The 19,605-nt window shown below is 39.7% G+C and overlaps 1 protein-coding gene across 1 annotated transcript in view; it reads left to right on the forward strand.

Moving 5' to 3' along the window:
• Positions 1 to 19,605, forward strand: part of LOC307260078 (CUB and sushi domain-containing protein 3-like) — a gene marked incomplete at its 5' end in the record, with an annotated part of 230,853 nt that overhangs the window by 83,989 nt on the left and 127,259 nt on the right. Inside the window, 13 exons of the mRNA XM_080040205.1 lie at positions 762 to 865; positions 1,069 to 1,181; positions 1,450 to 1,632; positions 2,201 to 2,527; positions 3,351 to 3,545; positions 3,880 to 4,018; positions 4,847 to 5,034; positions 7,641 to 7,829; positions 9,954 to 10,070; positions 13,620 to 13,835; positions 15,485 to 15,673; positions 16,495 to 16,664; positions 18,912 to 19,068. Of these exons, the coding sequence (XP_079896331.1) occupies positions 762 to 865; positions 1,069 to 1,181; positions 1,450 to 1,632; positions 2,201 to 2,527; positions 3,351 to 3,545; positions 3,880 to 4,018; positions 4,847 to 5,034; positions 7,641 to 7,829; positions 9,954 to 10,070; positions 13,620 to 13,835; positions 15,485 to 15,673; positions 16,495 to 16,664; positions 18,912 to 19,068 (2,287 nt within the window). The remainder of the gene's footprint in view (positions 1 to 761; positions 866 to 1,068; positions 1,182 to 1,449; positions 1,633 to 2,200; positions 2,528 to 3,350; positions 3,546 to 3,879; positions 4,019 to 4,846; positions 5,035 to 7,640; positions 7,830 to 9,953; positions 10,071 to 13,619; positions 13,836 to 15,484; positions 15,674 to 16,494; positions 16,665 to 18,911; positions 19,069 to 19,605) is intronic.

A 19,605-nucleotide genomic window follows, 5' to 3' on the forward strand; every position in this document is an offset into this window, starting at 1 on the left:
ATTCTTACATGGTGATGAAGCGGCTTCTGCCAGTTTGATGAGTGAATATGTCATCATTTGTGATGTTATGTAAACTTGTTAAAGGAAAAAAAGATGAAGAAATGACAGCTGACTAGGGATCTCAAGAACGGATATGGGCAGACAATTAAAAATGTTGACTCCTTAATCTTTCTTTCCATGATTGGCTGCTAGTATTGGATTTGTGCTCCAAAGTAATGAGATGAGATGCTGCTGTCACTTTCTGTATTGCTTTAAAGGATGTTTGTGGTGTCCTGTTGTTGTTGGGGTGTATGGGACACACTATTGGTCCAAGCCTTTTTCTAAAAACATTGAGTTTAATTTTATTTTGGCGTTAAACTTTTATTCTCGCCGATGTTGATTTTAGTTAGAGGGGTAGTTTCTGCATAATTCATAAAGTGTATATCAAGCAGTAAGACAGTGTTTGATCAAACTTGTTGCTGTCTATTGAAAAATATGTATATAGCACTTTTTCTGTGTCCAGAAACACTCTAGTTACGTCTCTAAACGTAACTTGTAAGAATGAATTTCATGAGAAGTTGGTTATTTGGTATTACATCTTGAATAATCATTTGGAAAGACAGCGTATCTGATCAAGAGGGTTTGTTTTAGATTAATTAACTGTACTTTTGTTTGTATTTATAAATATCTATAAAACATTTCTGACTGAGAAATTGTCCAACATAATAAAATACTTTCATGCTGCTGTTAACATATGTTAAAATAATCGCATTTCTTTACAGGTTATTCAGATCAACTTTGAAGAGTTCGACCTAGAAATTGGGTATGATTCACTAACAATCGGAGATGGAGGCGAAGTAGGGGATTCTAAAACAATAATCCAAGTGTAAGTACTACATGAAATACTTATTTGGATATATATACTGTATATACAATGTGCTTTAATGATATAGTCAAATATGTTGCAGTAAACTGCCACATTTTTTGTTTAAAAACTTGACACATTTTCAAATTGATGGTGTGTGATGACATGATGTTTGAGAAGTTGGTTTTGAAGATATTGACTTTATGTCTTGCCCTTATCTGCAGGCTGACTGGGAGCTTTGTCCCAGACTTGATTGTCAGCATGTCCCATCAAATGTGGCTTCATCTCCAGTCTGATGAGAGTGTGGGCTCCATCGGCTTCAAGATCAACTATAAAGGTACACGTGCTTTACTGCTGATATCTCTGATTGTCTGTATTTTAGTCTGGGTTTGTGACTGTCTCGTTCAGTAAAGCAAATATTCCATTTTCCTGTCTGCTTATTGGTCGCTCTATCTGTCCGTCTCCCACTCTTTTCTCCATCTTAAAGAAATATCCTGAACCAGACTCTTTACCTGGACCTTTATAGATAATGTTCAAGAAAAAAAGTACTTGGCTTTACTTAATTTATTACTTTTCCCTCTTTCTCCTCTCCCCCCCCCCCTTAGAAATTGATAAAGAGAGTTGTGGTGACCCTGGTACTCCGCTGTACGGCTACCAAGAGGGTAGTGGCTTTCTTAATGGAAATGTTCTCCGCTTTGAATGCCAGTTTGGATTCGAGGTCATCGGGGAGAGGATGATAACCTGCCAGAACAACAATCAGTGGTCCGCTAATATCCCCATCTGCATATGTGAGTCCAATGCATGCTTTCCCCCCATGACAGAAAATGATGCAATTACTTAAGCACTTGGAAAGTTCACAAATGACACTAAGCTTTTGCAGAATTAATTGCAGTGCTGTTTAATGACCATTCAGTGCATTGTGTGTAAACAGCTATGTACATCATTTAAAATGGGAAATTGATAGCATATGGTTGCCTTGTTATATAGAGTGTATTTGAAAAATAAGACTACATATTTGCTCTATACAAGTTCTGAAGAATGAATAAACCTGCATATATATCTACTGTACATCGTCATTTCTCAAGACAATCTTAATCCCTTCTGTGAGTTTTACTATATATTACTGCTATCATAACAAAAATCTAGTTTTCTGTTTCTGCAAGTTAATTGTGTCCATTGGGATAGTTCCTGTGTGCCTATGGCCCATCTATTTATAAACAATACTGTCATTATTCTGTATATTGTGCCTTCTTCTGTCATGGCAGAATATACAGTGTAGATGGCCATGTGACCTCACCTGGGATATTGGTAGTTTTCTAATCATTAGAAATATATTTTGCTCCCTCTATCACACAGTCCCCTGTTTCTCCAACTTCACTGCTCCCATGGGGACAGTGTTGTCTCCTGACTACCCAGAGGGCTATGGGAACAACCTCAACTGTGTGTGGCTGATTATCTCTGAGCCTGGCACCAGAATCCACCTGGCCTTCAATGACTTTGACCTGGAGCCTCCCTATGACTTCCTCACTGTCAAAGATGGGGACCAATCAGGAGCCACGATGCTAGGACGCTTCTCAGGGGCAGAAGTTCCCTCCCACCTGACGTCCAACAGCAACATACTGCAGCTTGAGTTTCAGGCTGATCACTCTATGTCCGGGCGAGGGTTCAACATCACCTATAGCAGTGAGTGACTGATCAGTTTCTTAAAGGGTATATGTTATGCTCATTTTCAGGTTCACAATTGTAATTGGAGTTTCTACTAGAAACTTTTTTCATGGTGCAGTGTTCAAAATAACCTTTATATTTCTCACAGTGCCATTGCTGAATCTCTTCATTTCCTTTTTTGTTCTTATTGGCCCTGAATCTAACCGCCAGTTAGATTCAGGGTTATCTGGGGCTGAGCTTATCACAGGTGGATGTATTGCTAAGTTAGGTTGGTAATGACTCTGAGGGGGCGGGGCTTCCCCCCTTATGACATCATATCAGACAAATCTGACTGGGGTGTTTAAACACAGGTTTTAAGAACGGTGAAGCCTGAGAAAAGAGAGGGTTTTTTTCATACTTTGGGAGTATGTAGACACACCAGGGACCCATATTCATTAAAAAAAGAACTTTAAAACCTTTAAAACAAGACAATGCAATTATCCAGAGTAAAGTCATTTTATCATATCTGCAATAAGTTTAGCAACACCTGTAATTTGTGTAAATGTGCATGTCCTCAGTCACAAAGCCAACCCCTATCCTTTTCTTCTTTTTAAAATGAACACTTTAACTTTGAAGAGAAATCCTGCTATATTATATCCCAAGTAAGGCGAAAGTACCTTAACAAAACAAAAAGCAGCATTTACAACAGTAAATCGTATTCAGACCTCTATAGGGGTATTTCTCTCTCCTGCAGATGGCTACATTCATTTCCCTTATCTTCCTACTCCTCAGAGACCCAATTTTTTATTGACACAAGAGCCATTTATTAACTAGATCTTGTTCTCTTCCTTCTCATTACAAGCTTTTGGGCGTAATGAGTGCCCTGACCCTGGAATCCCGATAAATGCCCGGCGCTTTGGGGACAGTTTCCAGTTGGGGAGCTCCATCTCTGTGGTTTGTGAAGAGGGCTTCATCAAAACGCAGGGGGCCGATACCATCACATGCCATCTGGAGGAAGCCAAGGTGATGTGGAGTGGACTCATCCCCAAATGTGAAGGTACTGAAATGTAATAGATAGTAAAAAGTAAAGTTGTTTGACAGATATGGCAACTATCGAGTTAGGGAGAACAAGTAAGAACAGAAGGAATTTTGAAAAAAAGTGAGTGGGTTATGTGGAACATGCAGTACACACAAACTGGGCTGCACTTGTCTTGTTGGATTATTTTTAGGTATTTGTATAACTTCAGCCCTTAAGTGACTCATACTATATATTTTTGTTTCATTGTTTTTCATACGTGTACAAAAATGTTAGTGAGTGGTGTGACCTTTGAAACAACAATATTCTATCCTCTCCATCCCTCCTCCCATTGGCCATGTCCCTGCCCCTCCAGCTCCGTGTGGGGGCCACTACTCGGGGCCTTCTGGTGTCATCCTCTCCCCGGGGTGGCCAGGCTACTACAAAGACTCCCTGAGTTGTGAGTGGGTCATTGAGGCCGAGTCGGGAAGCTCCATCAAGATCAGTTTTGACAGGTTTGTATGAAAGTGCTGCAACAACTCAACCATGGAAGCACACACACTACGACACACTCACACAAAGACACAGAGAACAACTGACACAGCGCACAATCCCTTATATACTATATCGCCATACTATACTGCATGTGATTACTATGATACTTGACCAGAGACTCTGCATATTGTTTATACAGACACACAAAGCGTGATGTTACGCACATACTGTTCATGTGCACAAACACAGAAGCCTCTTAGTTAGAAATAGAAAATATAGATGAGGTGGGGCGCAGTCCTGGACCTAGTTTCCAAAAATGTTGAAAGCCTCAAGATTTCTTTATATTGCTCAGTTGCTTCTGCTCAGTTCCCCTGAGCAATGCAATCTCAATTTAATATTGCTATTTCTAACCAGTAAGAAGCAAAGCCATACAATTTTCATATTTCATAATCAAGGTTTGCTTAGTGCTGACACACTACTTTGTGAAGGAACAATGAGCTATTTTTCCTATGATGTATTGGTGAAATGAGCCTGCATCTTTTGCCCCTCTTTACTTAAATTGTGCCAGTTTTTCTATGCTTAGTTTTTGCAGTTGTCTTTTAAACTCTCTGTATCAATAATATAGAGACACATGGATTACAACTTGCAAACAATGTCTGAAGTTTTTTTTCATGTAGAGGCCTAAAGGTGACCAATGATTCACACCACAACAGGCTAAACTGCTTCTGTGGACACAACATGCTAAATGGCTCCCCACTGTCTTATCTGTCAAAGCAGAAGTATTGTGTTGAATACAAAAATAAATATATGCCGTTAACTCCGCTCTTTGTTATATCTTTACTTTAAAGGTTTCAAACTGAGCTCAGTTATGACTTCCTGGAAGTGCATGACGGCCCCAACCTGCTCTCTCCTCTGGTTGGCTCGTTTAATGGAACCCAGGTCCCTCAGTTCCTGTTCAGTAGCAGTAACTTTCTGTATCTGCTTTTCACCACGGATAACAGTAGATCAAACAGTGGCTTCAAGATATTCTACGAAGGTGAGAATATGCTACTATAACCTGCATGCACTGCATCATATTGAGTTATGAGTGCTAAGCATTTTTCGGATGGTATGGTTCTCTACATTTAATTTAATGAATTTTAAGCTAGATGTGTCAAATACAGGGATTACAAAGAGAAAGGCCATGCATGCAGTGAAGCCCCCAGGTTATTTTTTCTGACTTCCAAAGTCAGTAAATAGTATGCTAATAGTAACATGCAACGGTAGCCCCCAGTTTAAAGATGCACGCTTTTGGAGAAAGGTTGTCTTCAAGTGAACCGACTGAGAGAATCTGAGAACTATGAACTCTCAGAGCTTCATAATCAAATACTCTTCATAACTACAGTCTGGTTAAATCTTCTTATCCCAGGGGAGAGTGTTGTTAACCTTTTTTCCGCTTTCCACATCATTATGCATGGAGATATAGTCTTTGACAAATCAAATACAAAAATAGACTGGACATCCTGTGATCTATTCTCCCAGATTGTTTGCCCTAGCACCATTACCCTTGTCACTCAGATGTGATTCAAAAGACAGAGTTTCTTATTATGTCTGTATTACTGACTGAAAGCAGACCACGAGTGCCTTTGTCTTATTATGTTTCACTCTCAAGTGCATTTCTCTTTTGTTGATGAGGCTATCGAAAAGCAATAACAGTAAGATCATATTAACTTCTTCCATTGCAATTTAGGACACATCTTATTGCTGAAAGGCTTTTGGGAAACCCAGCCTAGTTCATTTGTAAAATTGGTCTTACAAAAAATGGCCGTTTGGAATTATACTGTGAATAAACAGAGGCCCATAATGAATGCAACCTTTCCTTTGTATAAAATGGACAACCTGGAAATAATTATTGACGACAAACTACAAAATATTATCAAATCATGAGGATCCACATATTCCATGTATGTTTTCTGCAATGTCAATACTCACAATTGTATTCTTTTTAAATTTACTATTTTCCCCCAAATACTTGCACCCAGAGGATATTCAGGCACAATTCATGTGATCATTACTGAAATGTTCAGTAATGCCCTGCCAAATGGCACACAATAACATCTGCTGCTAATGGAGTACAACAAGACTTGTTGAAAATGTGTATTTGTTCAATGAAGTGTTAATAATAATATGTGTTTGCCCTGCTTACTGTGTGTATTGGGTTCTGTTGGATTCTAAAGTGAGCACACTTCTACATACATCTCACATTTTGCGCTGTATCTTAAAACCCATTTGATACTGGGCTAACAGTCATTGATGCCAGACATCCTTCAAATTGAAAAAACTTGTGATTAGTTTAGTTAGTTAGTTTAGTTTTGACTATGGGGACAGAAAGCAGCGCTGCGTTTTATTTGATAATAGACACCTGAAGAGACAAGGTTACAGTAGTCAAGTCTACTGAAGATAAATGCATTTTCCAAATCCTGCTCAGAGACAAGTCCTATTAGTAGCTATTTTAGCTATTTTCCTCTTATAGTTTGTGAAACAGTGACGGCAAGTTAAAATGCAGGTTCCCTGAATGCTTGCTTAGAATATTCTACTTAAATTTTTACCTGCTTACACAACTATTGCCAGGCAGTGTGTAATCTCAGTTCATTTTTAGTGCATCAGAAGCAGGCCTACTTGGAATAAAACCAAACAGCAGTCCTGTAAATTGGAGGGGAAAATGGGGGCATCTCTCTTGAGCTTGCATCACTAAAGATTAAGTGGGAGCAAACACAGTATAGACAAATTATTTTTTATGAAAGCAAGAGGTGGTGCTCAAACGCATGAATAGAGAAGCAGCATGTCTATTTGTACAGTCACACCGGGGTTATACCCCCAATTCTCTATCCTTACAAAAAACCTGTACTCCACCTGGAACATCTGCCTTCTACAATCTGACCTTATCTCAGTGAGTGATTGCTTTAAAGTAACATGAACAAGATAGTATTAAGATTAATCTTTAACACCAGTTATGTCCCAGAGGCCATGGTGTTCATCTTGTAATAGATGTCTTCCACTTTTGAGAAAGCACAAGTGAGCATTAATTTTTAAAGTCATACAATAAGTCTTAACAAAAAATATATTTTTGGGAATACACACTTCCTCTCTTGTGTATGACCTGAGACCTACCCATAAGATGACTGCAGTAACATCAAAGGGATCTCTCGGCATGTGGCCTAGTAGTTGTACAGGTTGCAGAAAAAGAATTGCCAATTCACATTTTCATGAATGCTATATGAGTTCAATATACCTTCTGTTTTTCAACAGACATATTTGATTCGAATAAGAAAGACCAGACCTGATCTACTGTATACATAGCTGAACAGAAGCTGACATACTTTTCTGAAAGAATGGAAAAACAAAGTAACTTCCACAATATTGCTGTACTGAATACATATTGCTCATGTCACATCACAATAAAGATGTGTGGCTCGATAATGATCAGATTATTACTATCTAAAACATCAGTGTTGTGATTCCCTAGATTCAGTTTATAAACAAACGGGACTGCAAAGACAATAGTGAAATTGAATTGCCAATGTGAAGCTGTACAAGTAAAGCTGTCTCTTAACAAAACACAACAAAATTAACTTTGATTTTAATTTGAATACTTTTCACAAGTGGTCACGTTGGACACATACTCCTGTATGGATCCTGGAATCCCAGTGAATGGTTTACGGTTAAGCCATGATCTGTCCATCGGCTCCATCGTGTCCTTCCAGTGTGACCCAGGATACAGGCTCAGCCACGACGAACCACTGGTTTGTGAGAAGAACCATTTTTGGAGCCACCCACTGCCCACTTGTGATGGTATGTATATCAAAAAAATACATTTCCTTACACTGCATTCCAGCACAGGAATCAGAATTTGTCATGAAAACGACAATGTTCAGTGAATGCTTTTGACCTGGTTATGACCTCAAGTACTGTTTACTTTTTCTGCAGCATTAGGACATCAACTTGATTTTGAGAAAAATACAGACATATACAGGTATTTCTAGATACATTTGTCAGTAAGTCACACATACTTATGTGATTCTGACACTAGTAACTAGTTAGGGGTCTCTAAAGTAATTTTGCAAAAGGAACGAAACAGGGTTGTCAAAGAAACTCTGCTTCCATTGATGTATTTGTATCTCAAACCTTGAAGGAAATGGCCTTGCTGGCAAGAAGTAAGAACACACGCATTGATAGACCACAGTGGGTCTGACTAACCAAACAGATGCTTGTCAGAATTATTTTTATTCAACAATTAAATCTAGTTTGTGTGTGAACAAATTACTTGGGGTGTTATGAATCATGTAATACTGAAGACAGATTATGCTCAGCTTCAAAGCATGACGTTCAGGATGTTCCTGTTAGTTTTGATATCTCATATAATCTCTCCCTCTCTTGGCTGTGTTTGAACAGTTTTTCTTTAGGGGCGCACTGAAGGACAATCGTGGCGATTATTCTTGCGGCGTATACACCGTAAATTATGTCTGTTAGTCACGGATCACTCACGAAATATAACAAATGATTGCATGCAGGGGTTGGCGGGAGCACCATATCGTGCATATGATACTATGCCGTGTTATACAGCTTCAGTGAAAATAATAATTTGATTTCTTTGAGCATTTTATTTTTCTTACCTAGGTGTGTGCCAGACTGGTGCCAAACTCCCTGACTCTCTGCCAATGGAGCCTCTTAAGTAGATTGTTTGCCAAGTGTATTCATCCACTTTTAATGACTTTATGTAATTTTGGCTCATTAATAAAATATTTCATATAATTTGTTGGTGGGTAAAGATTCAGGCCTTGATGTGTTGTGCTCGCTGAAGGGCCCAAGGGGGAGGGGGGGGGGGGGGATGAGAGAGTATAAGAGGGGGGTGGGTGTGTACAGCTGTGGAGCCTCTGGCATCTGAGTGATCCACCAAACAAAACATCATCTGACATTCATTACTTTGAAAATATGTGCAGGAACACAAGTTCTACTTCTAATATTTGTCGTCAGTTGCTGTTTTGAGGAAAACAGTATGTGTTTGGCTATATTGCCAATACCAGGGCATTCTGGCCTAAGAACACACACATGTCCAAGCGCCAATCGCTTCGACTTGAAGAAGAAAAGACAAAAACGTCAAATGTCATAAATCTGCCCTTATGTGAAATTACCTTTTAGTTGAAACACAATGACAGCGTGTGAAAAACAGTTGCATGTTTGAAGAATATCCAATTAGACCAGTTAACCTTCAGGCAGATTTAAAATTAACCTCCCGGTCCGCAGCAGCCAATGAGGGCAGTGAATTATCTCATTAACTGCTGTAAATGAGATGAGGAGCTTTCTGGCAGTTGAGTATATGTCAATTGTCAACACGCATGAGAGTCATATTACTGAGGTGACAATGAGTGTTTCTCCTTTAGACAACACTGCCTATCAAATCAACTCTGGTGTCCGCTTCACAGTGGGTTGCAACTGAATTATCTTCCCAACCTGACCAAAAAGTGGTTGATGCATCCTTGCAGTGATTGTCTCTACTTAGCAGAAATTGAAAATCACTTTGAAGTCACAGAGAAAATAAAGCCAGATGCTCTAATCGGATGAATATACTTGTCAGGTCTTGTGAATTGTAAGTAAATGCAATGGTTTATCATGTTTTCTGACAGTGCCCTTCAGTTTAAGATACCGTAGGGTAAGAACATATGGATGGATAGCTGAATCATAAATAATGTAATGTACTGGCAGTTGGACAGGTTGAGAGAAAAAAATCAAAAAAACATTGTGTTGGCAGAATTACAGGTACTTATAAAATGGCAGGACAGGATGTGGTTCGACTCAAATGTATTATTCATTTAAATGGCTTCTCTGTCTTCAGGTGAAAGATTTATTGGTTCATTTACAATTTTCATGTTTTTTTTCAGGAACAGTAATCATTTGTTATCTTCCTTTGCTATTCAGCATCATGCGGTGGGGATATCAGGGGCCCTGGAGGGATCATCTTATCACCTGGCTATCCAGAGCTGTATCCCAACTCACTCAACTGTACCTGGACTGTAGAAGTCAGCCATGGAAAAGGTAGGGAAATACAACACATTTTTATTACCAATTCACCAACATATAAATAAACATACAATGCATTGTAAAATGCATTTTTTTTAAAATTTGGTTTAGGATATCCTTAAATTAAGATGTTATTTTAAATAATGTATTTATTTGAACTTGCATGCATCATTTACATAACACACCTCAGTGTCAACTTGTTTACTTTTACAGAGCTTACCACAGTGACAAACTCAATTATCCTAACAGTGGCTTATGAAATTATACATTAAAACAACACCCCCATCGCAGATTCCAAGAACATTACAGGGATTTATTATTATGAAGTGAGAATTCTGCAGAGCATATACTTTACTTGAGCAAAGATTGGTAAACTTTTTCCATCCATAGCTGCTGGTCAGAATATTGGCAGGGATAATATTACACAAGTTTTAATGTCTGAGAATTTGTTATTTATTCCGATTTTGTACAGCAGGCTACTCCATACATCCCTTAGTTGGATAGCGTTTTACACTGTTGGGTGAAAGATGTATGAAAGGTTATATTCTCCTTGCTCATTTGATTGACAGCTTTGACAGCTCTTTTTACAGTACCAATAGAATATGCTGTCATAAACTAGCACAGCTATTCATCTTAGATGGATTAAGTCTCACAAACCTATCCTTGGCCTCAAATGTGTCAAATTTACGTTTAACTCCTCAAAAAAAAATTCTCTTGTCATTTGAGAAATTATTTATTTACTGTAATTACTGCACATATACATAAGCATAGTACCCAACACACTTAGGGGGCTTTCACACTTACCTTGTTTAGTCCAGACTTTCCTACTATTCCCTTTGATTCAAACCTAAATTACTGGCGTGAAACCTCCTGTGGCCCACGGTCGGGACTAATCAAGCGGACCTAGGTCCGAACTAAAGATGTGGTCTCGGTCACAAAGAGGAGAAATTAGCCGCTTACAGGGGAACTGTAAGAGCGGGGGGTTGTTGATGGGAGACGGGCAATGAATACTTGATGAACTACAATTATGAGAACTTCGACTTGTTGACAAATGATATCAAAATTTGACACAGGATTCTAATATGGCCATTTCATACTGGCCCCAAAACAATGTTTTAACCCGCTTACATTCGACTTTTGTCAGCAGTTTGAAAGTATGCAATCGGCATTCAGTCCCAGGTCAAATGATCCTGCATTAGAACTTGGTGTTTATCGGCTTCATCTCCAATGGGCATTGATGTAAACGCGAGTCAGGCAACACCTTATTTTGTTCTGTAACAATAACTTATTTATTCATCAATAGGCTAGATGTTCCACCTTAAAATCAGACGACCATTGTAAGTAAGGTTTCATTGTCGCTTCAGGTTGCGTCGCCATGAGACTCAGGTCGATGATACCATGCTTTAACATTAGGATAATGCATAGAATTGAAGTCAAATAGTGACCAGCTTCTGGATCTCTTCTCTCAACAAGGCCCTTCTTCACTGATAATATATGGTATATTGAGTGCAGATTGCTATGGAAAATAAATATTTAGATTTTATTTTTTAGCTCTGTAAATTTCTCACTTAGTAATTCGTTACCAACATCCCATACCTACTTTATTCAAATATTTAGACATCGTATCACAGGCATGGCTCTTGATTAAAGAGCACCTATTATGCTTTTTCGTCTTTTCTGACCTATAAATGTTATAATGTTTTATAGTAATTTTAAACAATACCAAAGTGTCAAATAATGACGTACATGCGTTTAGATGTATTCCCTGCCGGCCGTCTGGGGTGGCTGTGCACAGCCTTCAACACTAGGGTGCCGGTCGTGATCAGCGATTTATTAAAATTTCCTGCATTTTCGCTACGTGTTCAACACAGATTTCGATGTTGGTATTGCTGCTGCACTCTCAGGCCTGTCCCTCACCTGCCTGCTCAAATCTGCATGCGCGCACACTGCATTCCGCTATTTTCACTTCACAGTGTAGCAGTGAAGCGGGCAGACGGGGGTCTTAAGGTGCGAACACACTGCACACTGCCGCGCGGCGAGTTTACGTAGAAAGTCAATGTATTTCTCAGCCGCTGCGCGGCTAGGGCAGCGCGGCCGCCGCAGAAGTTGAAAATATTGAACATTTTGCCGCCGGCCGCGCCGCGATAGCCGATCAGCGTTGAGCTCCTCCCGACGTCACTCGCTTCGGGATGACTGACAGAGGAAATTAAGATGGATGAAAACATAATAGTCACAGTTTGCTCCCATAAGTTCTGTGAATAGCCTATGTGTCTGTTGCCTGCTGTGTACAGCTATCAGTTTTGCTTTATGAACCAAGTTAGCACCAGTTAGCTTGGGTAAAGCACCATCAGCACAGCAGACTGGTGCTCTCAGCACCGGTTAGCACCAGGGCCAGCATATCCCCAGAGCCCCAGAGTTGGAGAAGGCTACTTTGGTCGGGCAGCGGGCGGCGGACACAATATGACCCAATATGATCACGCGGTGCGGAACCTGCGATTCGCGCGGCCGACCGCCGCGCCGCGGAGTGCAGTGTGTTCGTACCTTTAAAGAGAGTTCCGTTTAGGCTCTGAACAGAATGTCTTCGCAGAGAGGCTGTGAGACGAACAGCAACGCTAGTGTGAGAAATAAAGAAGGATTTTTGGACACTACACCATGAATACAGTTTGCAGTCACAAAATAACTTAATCTTAACCCAAAGAATAGCATAATATGTGATCTTTAATGAGTCATTTGCCTTTGCTAATTGCTGTTTATAGAGCACAATCAATCATTTCATGTTTTGTATTCATTTGGGAATGTATTTTATCAAGAGAGCCAAACATTTTGGAGGACAATATAGTCATATTTGGATTCAACAGATTGCATTAAAATGGCAGCGCTTATTGTACTCGAACGTAACCAACTGGCCATCATGAATATGAAGATGTTACATAAGTTACAGTTTGATCATTTAAGTAGGTGTACAGATATATATCGTGTTTGTCAGCCTAAAGTTCAATAAGAGTTTGTTGATAGAAAATTTACAATCATTTTGAACAATCTGAAGATAATTTATAGATTTTCTTTGCAGTTGCAGATTTTCTATTACTGATTACATTCCCTTGTGAATACTTCTCATGTACCGGTAGAAAAGCATTGCTTCTTCAATTACATAGTTTTAAATATTTGAAAGTCAAGCATATTCACTTATTTTGTTATCACTGTATAGTCTATTCATTTTTCATCGGATTGCTCTTAATCTTTTTTCTCTTTTTAAATCAACATTTTTTACTTTTGATTTTACTACAGGGTCATTCTAGTGGGATGCTTTATTATATTCTCATTTCCAGTGCTGCTGTTCTTAGGATTAAAGCATTTATAATTTAATGAATGAAAAATGTGTTTAGATTGAAAGTTGTCACATTCAATTTAAGTCTGTGCACTACACTGTAAACAGCAAATCTATATATTAATCTTGTGGGTCAGTTATGACATGAACATGACAAATGTAGACTTTTCACATTAGTTCTTCGCACATTTCTGTAAACCACTAACACTGGGCTTTTCTCATTTTCTCCCCCAAAGGTGTTCAATTCACCTTCCACTCCTTCCACCTTGAGGATCACCATGACTACCTTTTGATAACAGAAAACGGCAGCTTCGCCCAGCCACTGGCTCGACTCACCGGCTCAGAGAGGCCTACGCCAGTGAACGCCGGCCTGTTTGGGAACTTCAAGGCCCAGCTACGCTTCATTTCAGACTTTTCTATATCGCTGCAGGGATTCAACATCTCCTTTTCTGGTAGGAAGGCACATGAGAGTAATAGGGACCTTAAGCAGCAATGTTTAAGGGTGGGCTACGGTATCTGGGAAATATTCCAAAGGTTGCCTAGTATTGAAATCAAATATGACTAAGTAATAATAACTTCGACTTGCTGCAAAAGAACAACTTTGCTTCGAACAATTTGGCTACGGCTATTACGGCCCGAGAGCTTTTGACATCATGTTTTAGCAGATGATTTATTGTCAAATAAGAGGTTTGTATTTCTGTAAGATATGAACAGATCCAGCTATTTAGATGTGCTTTTGGTGTACAGCTCTCAACGTCAAAACACTTGTTCACCCGTTGTTGACAGGCAGACTACGGCGATAGGGAGGTTGTTTAAGTGGGAGGGGAAAGAAAGCGAAAGTGAAAGACACACTGTGACACACACAGACAGACGGAAAGGGTAAAGACGAGTCGATCGATAATGAGATCAAAAGTACTAAGCCTAAAGTCTAAAGTGTGTATAAAGTAATTTAAGGAGAGATTTGTTGGTCAAAACGGGAGCAGGCTTAAGGTAGACCGTGCCTCAGGCTGCGGCGATCAGAGCAGGATAATTAAGAGACAACGAGGTCACGCAGGTAGAGGGTCTGGGAGCGTGATGGGAATGATCATCAAAGAATGCCATGTGGGTCAGTATCATCAGGACTAAGGAGACAGTGTGGGAAGGGGAGGGGGGCTGTACAGAGATAATGTCACCCCCCATGCAGAGACCTCGGAATGGAGAAATAGAGAGAGAGGGCGATGGGAGGCTTAGGCAGCACAAGAGAAAGGAAATGAGACAGATGGTGATGCTGAGTGAGCAGGGTTGATGGAGAGGACGGAGAGGGGAAGAGTGAGGGAGAGGGAGAGAGAAAGATAAATATATAGTAAAGGAGAAAATGGGAGAGACGGGGTCTGCTTCGTGAGCATTCTGGCTAAATGTTTGCCTGCTGTTCGCTGAAGTGAAGCATAACTTATGCAGTCATGAATATTCATGAAATTAAGCTTGTGAGGCTCTTTGTGTGTGTGTGTGTGTGTGTGTGTGTGTTGCATGCTCTGTAATTAGCATCTATAGATTTCCTGATTTAGAATTAATTTTCTAACCTTTGTTGACCTTTTGATGAAAATTGGCCAATGTTGTCAGGCCACATCCTACAGTTGGGGAGGGGGGGGGGGGCTGCTGTACTGTCTTGCTGTGTTGAGATTCATCAATACAGGCCCACAAAGCTCTGCATACTGCCAGATACAAAGCGTGAGAGGAATGCTGCTGGGAGTAAGACCTTATTTGTCTGATGCAGCCTGAGTTGCCTCTACATCTCAAATGATAAGGCCTCCAACAGCCCATGTATATATATACTGCACGCGGTGTGGCCTACTTTAAGAGAGCCCATCCTTCATCCAGACATCTAGGGTTCAAGCTTTTGCCATGTCTCCCAACTGGATGAGGTGTCCTTGAGCAAGACAGTTAATCCCCACAAATACCATATTGCTTTCTCTGGCAGAGCGTGCACAGTTTCTTTGAAGCGATATTTTTAGGATTATTATCAATATTATAATTAAAATACCAAGTATAGGTAACAAATCATTAGATGGGTATAAGTATTGTGTGTGAGTAAGACAGCATTTTTTGTGTATCTTGTTTTCAGAGTACAATCTTGAACCCTGTGAGGACCCTGGAATGCCTCGGTTTGGCTGGCACACAGGCTCCAAGTTTGGCATTGGTGACTCACTGGCTTTCTACTGCAACACGGGCTATCGTCTACAGGGGTCAAAGGAGATTGTGTGCTTGGGAGGTGGCCGCCGCATGTGGAGTGCCCCTCTGCCAAGGTGTGTGGGTACGTGGTCAGCTGCTTTTATTCCGTTTTCTTGCCTGTTTGTTAATTACAGAATGTATGTCTTTTTTGTTGTTGCCAAGATTAGGATTTAAATGTATTTGGTACAGATATAAAATGTGTATTAGACATTTAAGAGCTCAGTGGATCAATTGAATTTACTTCAGGAAACCAATACTGATTTTAAATGCAGACTACCCTTTGAGATCTCTTTTTTCAAAGAAGGAAGCTTCATGGTCAGGTAACTTGCCTGCTTGTGAGATCAAATTATTTTATAGCAGAGGTATTATGTCATTCAAATGAGTGCTTGACACTTTTTTTGTTGCACAAACCTGCCTGTGGCAATTTTACACGATACATGCTTGGTAAACATAAAGCATTAATAGAAATGCACAACATTTATTGCAGTCCCTCCTATTCAAAATCTATAACTTGCTCCATACCTGTTAATTCAGATAAGTTAATTTGGAAAGCAATCCTCTACTGTTTTGTATTTGCATGAAAAAAAGTTGCATGAAAGCCAGAGTGGTAAATCTTAGAAATGGAGCCTGTTGTGTTTTTACCCTGAGTATGTTCTAGTCTGCTCAGCGTTTCCAGTGTGTCCGGCCAGATGATAATGATTATTATGAAAGTCGAGTAATTCAAATAGGACTTTTGAATGATATCTTTTATATGTAGGAACGTTCTGATGAAATGAACCAGTTATATAATGTCTACTAATTTGAGTTTGTATATTCCAAAATCTAGTAATCTGTCTGTTACCTGTTTAACTGAATATGTACTGTATATTGTCTGTGTGTATGTGTGTTTTTTTCTTCTTGCAGCTGAGTGTGGATCGACAGTCTCTAACAGCGAGGGAGTTCTTTTGTCACCAAACTATCCAATGAACTATGACAACAGCCACGAATGTGTATACAGCATTCAAGTCGCAACAGGCAAAGGCATCAACATTACCGCCAGCACCTTTCAACTAGCACAAGGTGACATCTTCAAGGTAAACACACAAAACACACGCTTTCGTCAGAGAACGTCGACAACGGAGAGAACGGAGAACCATCAATGAACAGAGGCCTTTGGTTAAGAATGAAGTCAAATCGATTTGTGTCATGTTTTAAAGAGTTTGTGTACAAGAACCAGGTCCTGATGCAATAAACGGAATGCAGAATTTATTTTCCTTTTTTTTTACCTTGGAAGAAAGAGTTAAAGGGATAGTTTGGAATTTTGGACATAGGGCCTGATTCCCAAGTTAGCCTAAGTGTTCTTTATCATTGGAGACAGTTTCCAACACATTTCATTCAGTCCTTCTAGTTGCAGAGTTTGCTCGTGCTAGGCTAGCGCACAGGATTGGGGTCTAATTAGCCTGCTACTAAAACAGTCTTACCCACTCCACAGTACACCCGAGGCCAATCAATTATAACGCCAGACTATGTAAATGTCTGTGTTGATAGAATAATGTTAGAAATAAAACCAACATTGCATTTTGAGGGGCTTGCTGTGTCTCAGCAGCAGCGTTATATTCCTGGTAGTAGGCTTCGGTAGCGGTGGACTGATATTACCCAGGTTACAGGCTCTATAATAGTTTGTTTATCTGCCGCTGTCATTGCTACAGACGCAGAGTACAGTGCACAAAGGAATTTTATTAGCCTGTTCAATTAACAAGATATGGCCACGTTTGGAGGACTTAGCGATGCGTCTGCTTTTGAAGACGATTATGAGGAATTTGTTGTATCCAACACTAATCTCCACTAACGTTGTCATCAATCTGTCAGTAGGCTAACATTATGAAAGGGGCCAGCTTTATTAGCTAGTGTAGCCTACAAAAAGTTATTACCTGTTCATCAGTGGTTTCAGTGATTTATTGCTCTTTAGATTGCGGGGGTTTCTCAAAGTCGTCCGGTCTGAAATTATCGTTACAAATACTCCGTTTGCGAACTGTTTCCACCGGTGTTTTTATGTCCAAACCAGAAGCAACAAGCCACTGGAAATTGGTGGAAACTTTGTGCTGCACATCGATAGGGTTTATTTTTTACAATTCCTAAATGCACACTGAACCACCGTGTTGCCTAGTCCTTCGTTTCCGCTTCTGTCCCACGCTGCTCTGTTTACTTTCTGCTGTAGTGATTCGGTTACACAACTAGCCGGAGCAAAGTAAAATTCCGCTGCTGCTGAGAAAGTAGTCCCTCAAAATGCGATGATTCATGCAATGCGAGATTGGTTTTATTTCCAACATTATTCTATCAACACAGACATTTACATCGATAGTCTAGCGTTATAATTGATAAGCCTCGGGTGTACTGTGGAGTGGGTAAGACTGTTTTAGTAGCAGGCTAATTAGACCCCAATCCTGTGCGCTAGCCTAGCACGAGCAAACTCTGCAACTAGAAGGACTGTATGAAATGTGTTGAAAACTGTCTCCAATGATAAAGAACACTTATGCTAACTTGGGAATCAGGCCCTATGTCCAAAATTCCAAACTATCCCTTTAAGGTCAAACAGCAGCAGTATCATCGTTTTTAGAAGAAAGGGATTCATTTCTTTGCTCAAGGGCATTTAACAGTTTTGGAAAGCACCACAGATGTGATGTAAGTGATTATATAGCTCCCTCTTCACAGCTGGAAGGCACTCTTTTTGGGGTGCAGATGTCTTGTCTATTGCACTAATTAACAGAGCATTTTAGCCTACTATCTGTGTTTCTAGTAATGGAGTTGAGTCGACAGTAATCTCTGGTGCTTATTCATTTTGAGAACATCTCAAATTGGGAAAGACCTCTTTAGAGAATGGCACACTTAGCTAAATTGACTTGAAGAAAGAGGAAAACACAAATAGTGGGGGGCCCCAGTAGTATTCAAAACGAAAAGCCTAGAGCGTTGTATTTCATTTCTTATTTTACAGATGTCCATCAGGATATATTTGGTATAGTTCTTCGAATTTAAAACTTCATCTGCCTGTCTTCATCTGCCTAGTAAAGTCATCTCTACAATATGAATGCAAAGTATTAAATCAATGGGACAAAATATAGTCATTCCAATCTAATTTCACATCCCATTGAGGGCATTGGTTTTGCATTTGAGGTGCCATATAAAACAAAGGATATACAATACTAATATATTCTTTTAAATTGTGGTACTCAATGGTACTTTCTTCAATCTTAAGATTTAATTATCCCTCTACTTTTTTGTGTGTACTTAATCCTCCACGAACAGTAAGACTCTCCATGATTGTCGTCTCTGTCTCTGATCAGGTTTATGATGGTAAAGATGGTGCAGCACCACTCCTAGGTACATACCCTGGCTCATCGATGCAAGGTCTATCCCTTACAAGCACCTCCAACTGTCTGTGGCTTGAATTTTACTCTGACCAGGACGCAACGGCAGCAGGTTTCCGGCTCATATACCATAGTAAGTCACGTTTAATTTCCCTGAGGGTGTTGGGCCCTAAAGCCAGGCATTTCACATGGCAGTGAATTAATAACGAAAAAATATATATAATTAATTGACCCTCACTTCCCCTAACGTTTCTGTGTGTTTCACTTTTCTCTTTGTCCATTATCCAATGTTTTACACTTTATTGGCAATCTCTCCTTCACTATGTCCAATAATAATAATATCATAGTAATAATAATAAGGTTAAGGTTTCAATTTAAAACAGCATGGGTTTCCTCTGCCATTCTGGCAGGAAAAATAGTTTATAATTTGTTTACTTTACTCACCACTTCTGCAATTAGCATCCATAGCCTACTTGTGTTATTAACACAGGTCAATTATTTTTGGGATTGTTTGAAATGAGTATATGTGTGTGTGTGGGTGTGTGTGTGTGTGCTACCAATGTGCATGCATATATGGACGCAGCGTCGTGTGGAGCTGCCAGCAGTAAAGTTTGTTCACGTTCTAAGCCCGAGATTTTTAAAACTATCGATGGCAAACTGATTGTGGAGG

The sequence above is a fragment of the Ammodytes marinus genome, assembly GCF_949987685.1.
Source record: "Ammodytes marinus genome assembly, chromosome: 13".
Classification (NCBI taxonomy): domain Eukaryota; kingdom Metazoa; phylum Chordata; class Actinopteri; order Uranoscopiformes; family Ammodytidae; genus Ammodytes; species Ammodytes marinus.